This window comes from Macrosteles quadrilineatus, unplaced genomic scaffold (assembly GCF_028750875.1).
Source record: "Macrosteles quadrilineatus isolate MER2022 unplaced genomic scaffold, UCM_ALF_1.0 Scaffold_2__2_contigs__length_208266976, whole genome shotgun sequence".
In the NCBI taxonomy this organism is placed as follows: domain Eukaryota; kingdom Metazoa; phylum Arthropoda; class Insecta; order Hemiptera; family Cicadellidae; genus Macrosteles; species Macrosteles quadrilineatus.
The window spans coordinates 171,244,655-171,257,851 of NW_026542595.1; the positions used below are offsets into that span (position 1 = coordinate 171,244,655).

General features: G+C 32.0%; 1 protein-coding gene across 1 annotated transcript in view; it reads right to left on the bottom strand.

Moving 5' to 3' along the window:
* Window positions 1-11,512, bottom strand: part of LOC128987453 (uncharacterized) — a 44,718-nt gene extending 33,206 nt beyond the window's left edge. The window contains exons 1-2 of the mRNA XM_054408299.1: window positions 11,490-11,512; window positions 5,371-5,451 (exon numbers count right to left, since the gene is read on the bottom strand). Coding sequence (XP_054264274.1) covers window positions 5,371-5,451; window positions 11,490-11,510 — 102 coding nt within the window. The 5' untranslated portion in view covers window positions 11,511-11,512. The remainder of the gene's footprint in view (window positions 1-5,370; window positions 5,452-11,489) is intronic.
* Between the last annotated feature and the right edge of the window lie 1,685 nt (window positions 11,513-13,197).

The window sequence follows — 13,197 nt, forward strand, 5'->3', positions numbered from 1 at the left end:
TAATCTATTTTAAAATTGAGTACAATCGATTAGACGAGCACTGTAGAATCAATACCATTTACATCCCTTCTCTCTGTAACGACAAAGTTTAAGTTCACCTTTGCATGTTTTGTACCATTATCACCACAGTTAGGTCTCAACTAGTTACTGATAATAACAGGTATTTCAACGTCCGGTCGCTTTCGCTAACTCTTCCTTTCAAAGACCTTCAAAGAGATCTTCCAATGATGGTGCCGTTTGATTGGGCTACGTTGACTTTGGATATTCCAAGTAGACCTCGTTCTATTGTAAAAACTAGAGCAGGTTTTATGGATGTTTCATTCTAAGCTATAGAAAAATTGAATGATGTCTCTGTCTGATTTATTAAGAAAGCGTATATTTTACGGTTTGATTCTAGTTATTTAACGTATTCATACTATCTAAGCCGAACGAAACAATCTAATTTCAAACAATAGCTCGTATACTGTAGTTTTTAGCAAAATTTCCCATAGGGAATTAGATATTACCTTCTGGCATGGTAAGACTTTAACCCGGGACCGAATAACTTTTTCACATCGATGTCCACAGAGTCCAAAAACACTATTCGTTGTAATTGTTATGTATATCAATTGCTATCACTAATTAGTCCGCAGCAAACCTGCAGACTAAGTGAATTTCAATTTGTCTGATTGGGATTTTACAAAAATATTTCCATAAACAAGATATATGAGTATTATTCCCCCATTTAAATAGTATTAGATTTAACGAGTGCCTAGGTTTGCTGCTATGAGGAAGGTAAAAAGTGTTTGTTCACCAAATGTTAATAATAGTATGATTTCATAAATAAATTTGCCAAATTTTATCAACATGCACCCATAAACAAGCAAACAACAACAGTTTTTCCTCCATTATAATCCATAGGGGAATCTTAAATGTACAGTTTTGGGAAACTTTCTTTGTAACGCTTGATGTTATACAAAATAATTTATTTTAGCACTACAATATGGATATAATAAAAATTGACCATTTTAATGTTTTAAGAATAAAAATTTGAAAACCCCGTTTTTTTTATTTAAACACCTTATAATACCCCGTTGTTCCCAAGTTCCGTCCTTGCTGGTTCGCAAGCTCATTCAAGTTTATCCAGCACTTCACATTCAAACAAAATTTCATCAAAATCGGAACAACTCGAGTTAAGTTATCGCGTTCACGGACCCGGGACCAATTTACTTTTTAATAATATGTCCCTAGAGGGCAAAAACTGTGTTATTTCAAAATTGTATGTACGTATATACATATAACACTGTTTTTGCCTTCTACGGACATATTGATTAAAAAAATTGGTCCCGGGCCTCGGTCTTACCAAGCCACCTAGCCACCTACGGTAATAACCACTTCCCGGAAATTCGCTATAAGGAAAAGCGTGCCACAAAATCAAGATCATTATAGAGTTTTGATAATTTCTCTGTAAAAAAATATTTGTTCTTCTGTAAAATATCTAGCTATGTTTCCAAAACATTCAAAGTTGCTTATGTAAATAAAAGGGAAGGTGATGCTTTATAACAAAATGTATGGAATACTGAAAAAAATCTTGCTAACAAAATATTTTACACACTCCAGTGTAAAACTTTGAAGACTTATTTTGCTTCAACATTTCCGTCTCCGTTATTTAAACTTTTGTAAATCAAGTTTATTATCGTGACCTGATTGTTAAAACTTGGCATCATGACTAACAGACAAAACCAAAACAGACTAATATTTTTGCCCGTTATTATTGCAATCCTTTCGAGTTTCTGAAATCATTTTATCTCAGCCAACATAAGTTATTTTATCGTAACAGCAAACTTTTGAGGTTCTTTCCGCCAGTGTATATTTGTAAATAAATATACCATTGTTTAATGAAAAACTTCCTTGAAGCAAGTAAAACATACACGATACGTTTGTAAGTATTGAGTGTGTTTATTTTTTCATTCTTTATACCTATTTATATTTAGTTATGCTCAGCTGGGCGTATTCGAGTTGATTTAAGATACAAATTTACATTATCGGCCTATCTCTTAGAAATTCTTACCTGTAAAAATGCTTATTTATTTTCTAACTTAGTCCTCAGTTTTAACAATGGAAAGCTGAAAATGTATTGTTAAAAAGTGCAATTTTTACACATACTTCAATCTGTAATTAACTCTATGTACTAGGTTAGAAATATATACACTAGTCATTGCACGATGTTTGAAATAACGAGATTTAAATTAAACTAGTTGCTATGCCCGTGCTTCGCTACGGGGTGACTGGGGTGAGAATACAGAAAAGAATAATTCTGTTTTACTTTGAGATACTATAATATACTATAAGAAACTGTTACAACACACTTACCAGGAAACATATAGGCAAAGGCTCAATCGTGCTTATTGATTATTCAAATGAAGATCTCTCAATGTATTACAATACTATCATTTTATATAGTGTATGGCATTTAAAAAATATATGCTAAAGTATAATTCATTGACCACATGGCACCAAGAAACAATTTTCATTGTAAACAAATTAAATTAAATAGCAGAACAGCATTTCTGACAACAGCTGGAGTTTCATAACAATGTTTGTTTCCCATGTTAATCTTATGGAGAAATATGAAACTTTAAAGGGCCCCAGGGCCTTATTCTTTAATTATTTAGCTAAAAAGAAAGTTTCCTGCACAACTTCACGTTACGCTCTTTCCAATGACACCAAAAACATGTCAATCGGTTCAGTAGTTTCGGAGGAGTAATTGTCACAAAAAACTTGCTTGCGTATTAAATAAGTATAGATGAAAAAGATGGTAGATATTAAGTTTTACTAGTATCATAAGCCTCTCTAAAAGCCGCTGTGTTGAAGTGTGGCAACGTCGCAACGGCCTATTATTGCCATTTCAATTTCATTTACTGACGGAAATCCTTTAACAATTTAAGTTCGTAGAATTCATAGATTCCTGTATTAACAAGGTGTAATCGTGGAAACATTTCTCAGGAGCCATTGATTTTTAGGTTAGTGCAACAGCTGTTGCGTTAGGCCGGGGCGGCGGCGTTGCCACTTTTCTCCCCGCGTTCTTGTGTTGGGTTCTGCTAGCGTCTCATCTCTTTAGATATGTTTCCATAACATTTTGTGAACATACTGAAATCCAAAAACTTTATTTTTCAAAAGGTAATTGCAGTTCAAGTCAAATTGTACAGCGTTTGAGGACGGACAAGGTGCTGACGATTTTATGGACACTTTTACTTGAAAGTTCTGAACTTGGCAAGATGGTCACTTTCACGATGTCCGTTACATAAGCGGACATAACACCCAAATAGCCTTAATAAACGCCGCTGCCCAATGAAGATTATGTCGTTAGACTAGAAATCAAGTCTCATTCCGGGCCCGGTTATTAATTTTCACAAATACTAAAAATGAGTTTGACGCCTCCTGGACTCTCGCTTTCCAGATTCCAAAGACGGCGTGATTTTGAGCGATTTTCACTACATTCTTGTGGTAGGTATTTTATTTTACAATATAGAACTCTTTTTCAATGATATATGAAGTAAAACTAACTAATAGGTCAAATAAAAATGTCACACCAATGCTGGTCTAAGTCTCACGAAATGTATTATCAAAAGTTTGAATAGTAAAAAATATTAATATTTCCACATAGTTAAAAAAACAAATTTTTAATAGTAAATCCATCATACCGATTTAGGATATTGAAATCAGTTAATTTATAGGGATACTGACATAAAAATAATAAAACTCTTGAGTTTGAATACATACTTTTTCTTTGTTTCATTTTTTGGATATCCTAGAGAACGATTGTTAATTTTGATAAGGAGAAAGAAGAAAATACTTAAAATGTGCTTATACATTTTAAGCACAAAATTAATAAAGTAAAAATGTACAATGACAAATGATCTTCTATTGGGAATGAATCGATTTCAACTAACGTACACTTTACTTGCAAATAGTACATAAACTTCCATTATTTCATAAAATGTATTCCGATAGTAATGTTGGATATTTTATAATTCACAACCAAGATAACCTGGCCTGTTGAACTTGTAATAATTTCTGCTTATCAAGAAACCTTTTTACTATCGCTACATTAATAACTGTGGGTAAAACAAATAGTTTACTTTCTCAGTTTTAAGCCTCGCAGTTAATTCAAACTTCGTTTTAAAACTTTTTCTTACGGTCTCTAAGCCTATATATCCAGGTTGCCTATTGTAACTATATAGTTCCTAACTAACTAGGTGATATGAGGGAGGTTAAAAGTTATTAATAAGGTCAATCTACTTAAGCGACACAATTTGACTTCTAGGTTATACGGGATTTATATGGATTATATTGCCATTGGTTACGTTCAGTGTTGAACTTAATTGAGTGAGATTTATCTTTCTCCTGTTTTACTCTTTTTTATGGCTTAGTTAAATTTTCTCTGTTTTATTATATTTAATGGTTTGATTTTACAAAGATTTTACGAGGGCGATTTATTGAAAAATATAAGAATCTCAACTAATAACAGCAATACATTGCAGTATATTCTATCAACACATTTTGTACACATTTTTGGTTTCGGAGTGTTCTAAATTTGAATTGATTCGGAAACAGTGGTGTTGTGGAATTAATAACCGTTTGACAGATTCTATTACGAATATTAAATTGACTACAAAAAAGGAATAAAATTGATCCCTTAACGCAGCTGTTGTTGGTGAAATTGGCAGAGTTAAGCTGCAGCGGTTAATTTCCCCGATTATAAAAATCATATACAGACATAACATCATTAAATTGGGGGTAAGATAGATCACAACTGAATATAAACAGCTCAACCATATACAAACTCATTAGAATATAATAATATAACATTAACCATATGTCATAGGCAAATTAGGCAGGCAAGGTGAATATGAAAGATATACTTTACAACAGCTTCCCGTGGTATTTTCTTTAAACCCCAAGTGAGCCCCGCTTTTTCTATCAGCGTCGATTTTGATGCAATGTTTTTCACATATTAAATTTGTTGGGAACAAATGTTTTCCAACTCAAACAATGAAGAAAATAATTGAAGAAAATCATCACTTGAATAAAACTGGGTGCAAATATGAAACCTTACCCGTCTTTGCTATTTCCTTGTGTCAATCTCACAATATCTGCACGTTGCAGATCGGAGATTCGTTCAGGTTTATTTTATGTTGGTAATATTTGTGAAATTTTAACAATTCTTTTGAAGATAAAACTTTTGTCTAAAACAAAACTGTTGTTAAAAAGTGATAAAACTGTATCGAACTAGAGACCTTTTGGTTTTAGAATCGATCGATTCAACCATTTCTGCTAATTCAGTTCTAGGAATTGTGTATATTACTAAAGAGATTTAGTTCTACTTACATAATGTTCCAAGCTGTGATCGTATGTGAAGTGACTTGGACTCGAATTGACCAATGATACTAGACATATCACTGCGAGAACCTGAAAAATAGTATATTGAGTTAATAGCATGCACCTCAAAAGTGGAAATGTTATTTTCTCATAAATCTACGGTGGGATGAGCTAGGAAAAGTATTTTTTAAGATTCGCAGACAATTCCATGATCTACTAGCCATATTTCAAAATACATCTATATCATCAATACAAAATATCATCTATGGCTAGTAAAAAGTTACATGCTTGGATAAACCTATAAACTTATAAGTATAATGCTTACTGCTTATAAGTATATAAGCAGTATTATAAACATTTTCTTTGAGAAAAGGACAAATTGAGGTTACTGGGAAACTGTATAAATTACTATTATTTTTTTATCCTTTTTCTTACTAACTAACCAGACGAAAATAATATTATGTCAATTAATTTAGTTTCAGTTTAGTAATTATGTGCTTTTATCAAAATTGGTGTGTTTATTAATTTAACATATGTAAGTTTAATTTTGTGATTTGGTTATTTTATTAGTACGCAATGTTTTACGAGATCGCCGGCTAGATAATTGCATGTTGTATACATTCTACCTGTATTAAGCTAGTTATGTTATTAGCTAGTATAGCCAACGTGCAAATATTTCCCTTACAAATATTATGTTTTAATTAGGTGCCTTCTAAAAGAAAATATTTATGGTATTCCAAAAATATTGTTTCATATTACAGTACATGGTTATTTTATGAGCTGTTTGTGTAAGTCATGTAGTAGCATAATATGTTTACATTAGATTGACTCATCACAAATCAAATAATATTAAAATAAATCACAGACTTAATTTGTTTTTGGTTCTCAACATTCCGACAGATAACAAAATTTCTGATTTGTTTAGAGTATTATGCATTTTTATGGTTTGTGTATTTTGTTATTGCATTAGAAAGATTCAATTGTAATTAATTCATTATGCAACGATTGTCCCAGGGAACGAACTCAATCTTTATTATCAGGTCATTATGTAAAATTTAATTGTAAATGTACTTAAAAATATTTGTTGATATATTACGTAATAAAAAAAATGTTTTTCAACAGTGCAAAACAAAACTTAACGAGCCCTTATAACAGCCCAGACTATTACTCAAAAGCATTTCTATCTAAATACTCATCTCTGAATAAATAAGTAGCCTACAGTGGCTTTTTAAATCCTTAGCAGTTCATTGCATGATAACCAAAGTTCTTTCAAAAGGGGTGTTCTTGTATTATTGTATATTAACAATAACAGTATTAAATAATGTTGAAAATCATGAAAATTGTTGTTCTGATGACAAAATATAAGCTATCAGCTACAAGGATATAAATATGACAGGAGCAATAACATGTTCTGGACGTTTTTAAGCATTATGTTTTAGTGAACCCTTTTGATTCAACATTTATTAATCTGGCAATCAAAGTTTTTGTATTATCCGGTGTAACGATAAAATTGCATCCGTACTGTTGTACAGGTTTAGTTATGTTATAACATTTAAAATTAATCTGTCTCCTTGAAACATCTGTTTGTAGTGTGGAATTCCCATCAGAAATACATGGAAGACTCAAACGTTCTCAAAATGTAAATTGGTTGGAAAATATATCCAAAGATTTTTTTGTCCAATGAAGCGTTAATTGGGAGCAGAGTCAGATAAAAAATTGAACCAACATCCGGTACGAAATTAGGAAGAAGTTTCGTAGCATTTGAGAGAAATTCAGAACTTAAAAAACGTTTCTACATTTCTTTTTCGACCAAATAATATCAGAATGATAAACTTATTGCTGATAATGAGATCTGTAATATGGTAGCTAAAGGTGTATTTTACTTACTGAATAAAATGATTGCTTAACTGAATTTTTTTAAATAGTTTAAATTTTTAAATACCCTCTACTTGAAGACTTTTCAAACACTCTTTTGGACCTTAAATGGTTCCACCATGGACACACACTAGATATTTTATACAGGCTGGTTAAACGTAGTAGTTATTTAACGAACACAACATCAAGATAAAATTAAGTAATATCACGAGTGAAATCCAATGTCATTTCGGCAAGTGTAAAGCTGACATGCGGAATGTGGGAGAAACTAAGATGAATTGGCAAACGAGGCATTGTGGGAGTTTTGAGAAACTACAAACGGATGTTTGGGAACAATATGGGAACAGGAAAGAAGAATTTCATATGATTACAGAGTTAACAAGGCTACAATAGAGTATACATAACTTTAAACACGTTTACTATATTATTTCATATTCAAAGTTTGTGAAAGATGAAACCAGCAGAGAGGTTTTTATATGTTTAAATGGCTAATTAGGTACATCATGCTTGTTAATGATCTTGAGTGCTCAAAATGTCCAATTGCTTAACTAAGATACAGGACTTCCCTCTATACTTGATATCTCTTTCAAAACCAATTGGAAAAAGGTATAAAAGAATAATTGTTTAAGTATAGAACCGTATCACATTTAATGGGAAATATTTTCATGGGAATTTGATTTATATGAAAACTAGCTGTTTTGTCCGCTCATAGTTCGGAAACTTTTGAATGGTAGTAAAATAAGTTCACTGCCTGTGAAATATAGTTGTATAAATTGGGAATAGTTATCGAATGGTGGAATTAAACAACAAAAAAGTAAACCGGTTTGAACAATTTGTTCTTCTTAACAAAGTCATCTTGTAAACACGTATTTCTTCAGGGTGAATTAAGTGAAATGGTCACCAATTTGTGTTCATAATAAATGCTTGTACATTTAGCATTTTATAAAAATTACGATTTAGCGAATTTCCTTATAGGGAAGTAGCTATTGCCATAGGTCTCGTGGTAAGACCTAGGCCCGGGACCGATTTCCTTTTTCATTTTGATGTCCCCAGAGGCCAAAAACACCATTTGTTCAAATTATATATTTATGTCCGTCCAGACGATAACTTGAGTAATTTTAGTCTGATTTTGATACAATTTGTTTTGAAGGTAAGGCCGGATAAACTTGAATGGGTTCGCGAACCAGTTCGGGAACGGAGTTTAACGGGGGATTTTATGGGGTAAAAATGGGGTTTTCTAATTTTTTACCCTTAAAACACTAAATTTATCAACTTTCTCCAGGCCTTTTTAAAGAGCTAAAAATGTTTTTTATTGTATATCAAAGTGATTTTGTACGGTGATTGATTACAGAGAAAATTTAAAAAAATTTTAATTTAAAATTCCCATGTTATTCTTATGGAAAATATTGTAAAATTTTGTAGTTGGCTTGTTTATAGATAATATCTATATTATATTATATTATATTTTTATCAAACTTGGCGGATTTATTTATTTCATACTAAGCTATTGATATTTTAAAAAACGCGCTTTATTAGTTTCCCTGTAGTAGCTAACGTAGGTACCGTACTCATTAAACATAAATGTTAATTAATGGATTAATTGAAAATCAATCCAGGCAAATGGAGATTCGCTTAGTCGGCAGGTTTGCTGCAGCAGGGTATTTTTATTTGTTTCATTTGTTTATTTGGGTGCCAAACTGGTGAAACGAGAACAAACCTCTCTCAAATTAAACCTTACCCTTAACAAAATGTCCTCAAGTACAGTAAGTTAATTGCCTGATTAATGATACCAAATTATCTTTCATCGGGGAAGAAATAAAAAACGAAGTGAAAAGTTTCAAAGACAATTAGAAAACCATCCAAATCTACTGAAAGTAAACCTTCTTGATACCAGCGAATACACATTTAGGCTTAAACGAATTAATTCATGCAATTAGCTTTCCAAATGGTTTATGTTTAAATTTGTTAAAAATGTTGTATGTGTTTTTGTTAGTGCACTCGTTGAAGTGTATCCAACCCTTGTAAAATTGACATCAATTTTCTGTTCTAGTAATAAGATCTTTAAATAAATACTTGTTAAAAATATGGGTCTTTTGAATAGTATCTACAATTATTGTGTTTAGTTCAAATATTAAATTACCTACCATTGATCTTAGAACACTAGTTTCGTCATGTCAAACATATTCCCTTTAGTTTATCCCCCTTAAGCCGGGTTTTCCTAGAAGCGTAGTCGGCCAGCGGAGAGAGGAACGCGGAGAGCGGACTCAGCTTGTCTTAGGTAATTTAATGTTACTGTTTTCCTAGCAGCGGAGCGGAATGCCATGTTAATTTCAATTCCGCTCTCCGCGTTCCTCTCTCCGCTGGCCGACTCCGCGTCTAGGAAAACCCAGCTTTAGCCCCCCCCACCCCCTCCCTACGTATACGGTACAAAGTCATATGATATTGTATCTAATTTGCGTCTGTTCACATCGTTTGATAAACACCAAGTGACATGAATAATTACTCATCACTTCCTCCAAATGCATTATCACATGTGATGTATATTACAACCTTATGAGTTTCAAACGTAATCATCCATCAACGTAATTGTGTGCTTAACATCAATGTATCCAAAGCGGTCATGTATTTATTTCAATAGCGCGTCATTTATGGCGAAGGAGAATTTTTATGCTGATTTTGACAGTACAGTTCTAAATTTTAGAGTCTTGAATATTTTAATGTCTTTTGGGAGTGTAGGATAATGAATTGCCTTTATTCCAATATTCAAAGCATTCTGTGAAAGTGTTGGTCTCATTTAATTGCTTTTGAGGAAATAAATGAATTGATTAGTTTCTATAGTTAGGACAAAGAGGAATTTTGATAAAAGTATATGGGGCCCTGTTGAGGTTATGACCCTCGTTAAAATTTAAGTTTTTGTTTCACAGATTTTAGTTTAGGTTATATGTTTGATTCCAGGAAATCTTAATCGTTAGAGAGCTTACCGACTTAATGTATGAGTTTGTTTAAATTTTGCCTAGTAAATTTGTCTCATTGTGAAATTAAAAACCCCATTACGATAGTTAATGTTGTAGCTAATTTTGTAAGTTAGGGTGTTTTAACCACTTTTTTACAACACTAGTCTAAACATCAGCTAATAGATAGTTTAAGGACAATTTAAGGTATGTCTATGTCATGTAACACTTTATTGTAAAAAAAATGCATCTCTTTTTATAGGCTGCATGGCACATTTTAAAATCATTATGCCAAAATAAAACTATTCATTATTTGTGACTTCTGTTTGTACTCTGATAATAGAACCAAATAGAAGGACATCCACTGTAAAACGCTAGAATCGCTAGATAGAAACATTTCGGTCTAGTCAGAGTTACTAAACAATGAAAACCCCGAAAAAGAACTTCAGAATTCACAATAGTATGATAAGGCAGACCGTTTCATTCAATGTCTAATGTTTTGATGGTAATTTTATTTCATGTGGTGGCAGATGTAACAGTACACTTTGTACAGTTTTACTAACAAATATAAATAAATCGTAAAAATAAACATTGCTTCAAGTAATCAGAAACTCAAAATAATCATTGTCCACCAAACAATAGTAATTCATAAAATTGACATTCAATATTAATGGTTATCACATTTTGAAGTGCATAGTGAACGCGGAAAGACTGAACTAACAGACATTATTTATCTTCCGAATTTAAATATTATTTGAATGTTCAAAATCTTAAATCTTAAAGGCAATTGGTTAATTCAGGTTGGCCATTTTCAAATCAGAGTTAAACAGAATTATGCTGTCGGTAATAATATTTCTTTATAATTGTGTCATATGTATGACTAATTTTTTCATTTAGATAAGGGCACAACGTATAATTTAAGCTAAACCTAAGTCTGAACTGAGTAAGGTATTCTGTAAAGCTTTCGCTCACTAATTAAGATCATCTGGTTAATTATCCTTGATCATATGAAAAACTCGATCAAGGACAATTTGTTCAGTTTCGAATCATCTAAAAGCTACTTTCCTTAAGACCACCCTCTGATTATTGTTCGAGCAAATTATAATAATTCGAATTCTATCACGATGAAAGTCTTGAAAAGCTGTTAGATATTTTGCAAACGCAATCTGCGCACACGAATTTTCAACTCCACAAAAAACTTAATATTATACTCCTGGCAATTCAAAAAATGTAAACCAATGTGGCAGCCTGTCTACCTAACAGCCAAACCTGCTAAGACATATCCAAGGGCCTCGTACGCACCTGAGAATGTGAACTCTCCATGGCACACGATGAACTGACCATTCTACTCTCACTGACTAGGATTCTTACATCCCCCCTCCAAGGGCACGGGCACCGTGTCGTCAAATTCGGACAGACGTTTATGGTGTCTTGTGTAAGAGCTTTCTTTCATCCGACTTTATGGTGGGCAAGGTCATAGAAATGAAGATTTCCATAAGTGAGTTCATAAAGTGTGCACTGTTTGTACGATTGTGGCGTTTAGTGTACTTTCTTTTGGTGTTGGTTTTACAACCGATTTATATGTGCTGGGATAGTACAGTGCATGTATAGAGCTCAGACAGTACACGGTTGCTGGTTCAAACAATGAAAAATTTCAGAAGCGTTATTTCTAAATTAGGCTCAGCAGTCTTTTGTTGTAAACAACTATCTACTTAATGTTAATATTAGAAATAAAATAAAATGATCTGTTATTTTACCCCCGTCCTTCATTCATCTTGACTCAAAGTTCATAAATAAACAAAAATATATAAAATATTTATTATAAAATATATTTATTTATATTAGTTTGTTATATTTATGTATCATGAGTAGTACAATCTGATATATCATATTATTTAAAGCTAAATCTTTACTTTTATCTTTAAATGTATCAAATACATCTGTATTTATATGGTAAATATATTAACTTGTAATTTTACATACTTCTCTGATTGCTGAAGATTACTGTTATGCTATATGTGATGCTTCTATGTTTTATTTCTCCAATTATTTGCATACCATTATCAATCCATTTATCGGGTTTCATACCAAAATCCACATTTGCGAGTGAAAATGTTTAATTTACTGAATTTAAACTGGTTATTTTATGTTTCATCACGCTTTCTTAGTACATAAAACGGTTACAATGTAATTTGCTGGATCCACAAAACTTTATATACCTATTTTTCATGACCATATAATTGAAACATAGTCCACAAATAAAAGTGTTTGCCATGAATGAAACAGTAAAGAACTTTATTATGTTCTTATTAATGTACGATAGTTAAAATGCAATAATATGCAAGGAATAAGGGAAATGAAAGGTCTCCTTGCAAAAAAAGAGGTATACAGTACCATATTGTTTGTGGGTATTAAAAATTAATGTATTGTTCGTCGCAGTAACATATTGGAGTAACAGGGTTATCCCCTTTTTACTAACGGCGATTAGTGGTTTTGTTATAACCAATAACAATCTAATTCTCAAACTATTCCGAAAAACAATGTTTACCTCTTCCGATACGTCATATAATAACAAAATCCATCGCCACAGAGTTTGTCATGATCATATTACAATAACAATTTTATTAACCTGGAGTTAAACTCGATTGTTATTAAGCAGGTTTAAATTAAACAATGATCACCCAAACATAACATTTACGTTTTGAACTAAACGTTATTCGGGGAATATTTCATTATTTTATCCCCAATAAAAATATTCTGTTTTCTTTTACTTTTCTTTGAAAATATAAATATGCAAAATCTTCGTATTTTAAAGTCAATTCTTCTTTATTGAAAAGAAACATATTGCATACGTTGAGATGCGTAATGAACAATAGATTGTTGACAATTCTGGTGAGTGGTTTGTCTAAAGGTTTAAAGGCCTCTGTCATGGTGATCAAAGTTCGATTTCTGCCAAAACCCAATAATGATTAAGAGCATCATCCTACTATCCTCCTCTCTGTGTGTCCTA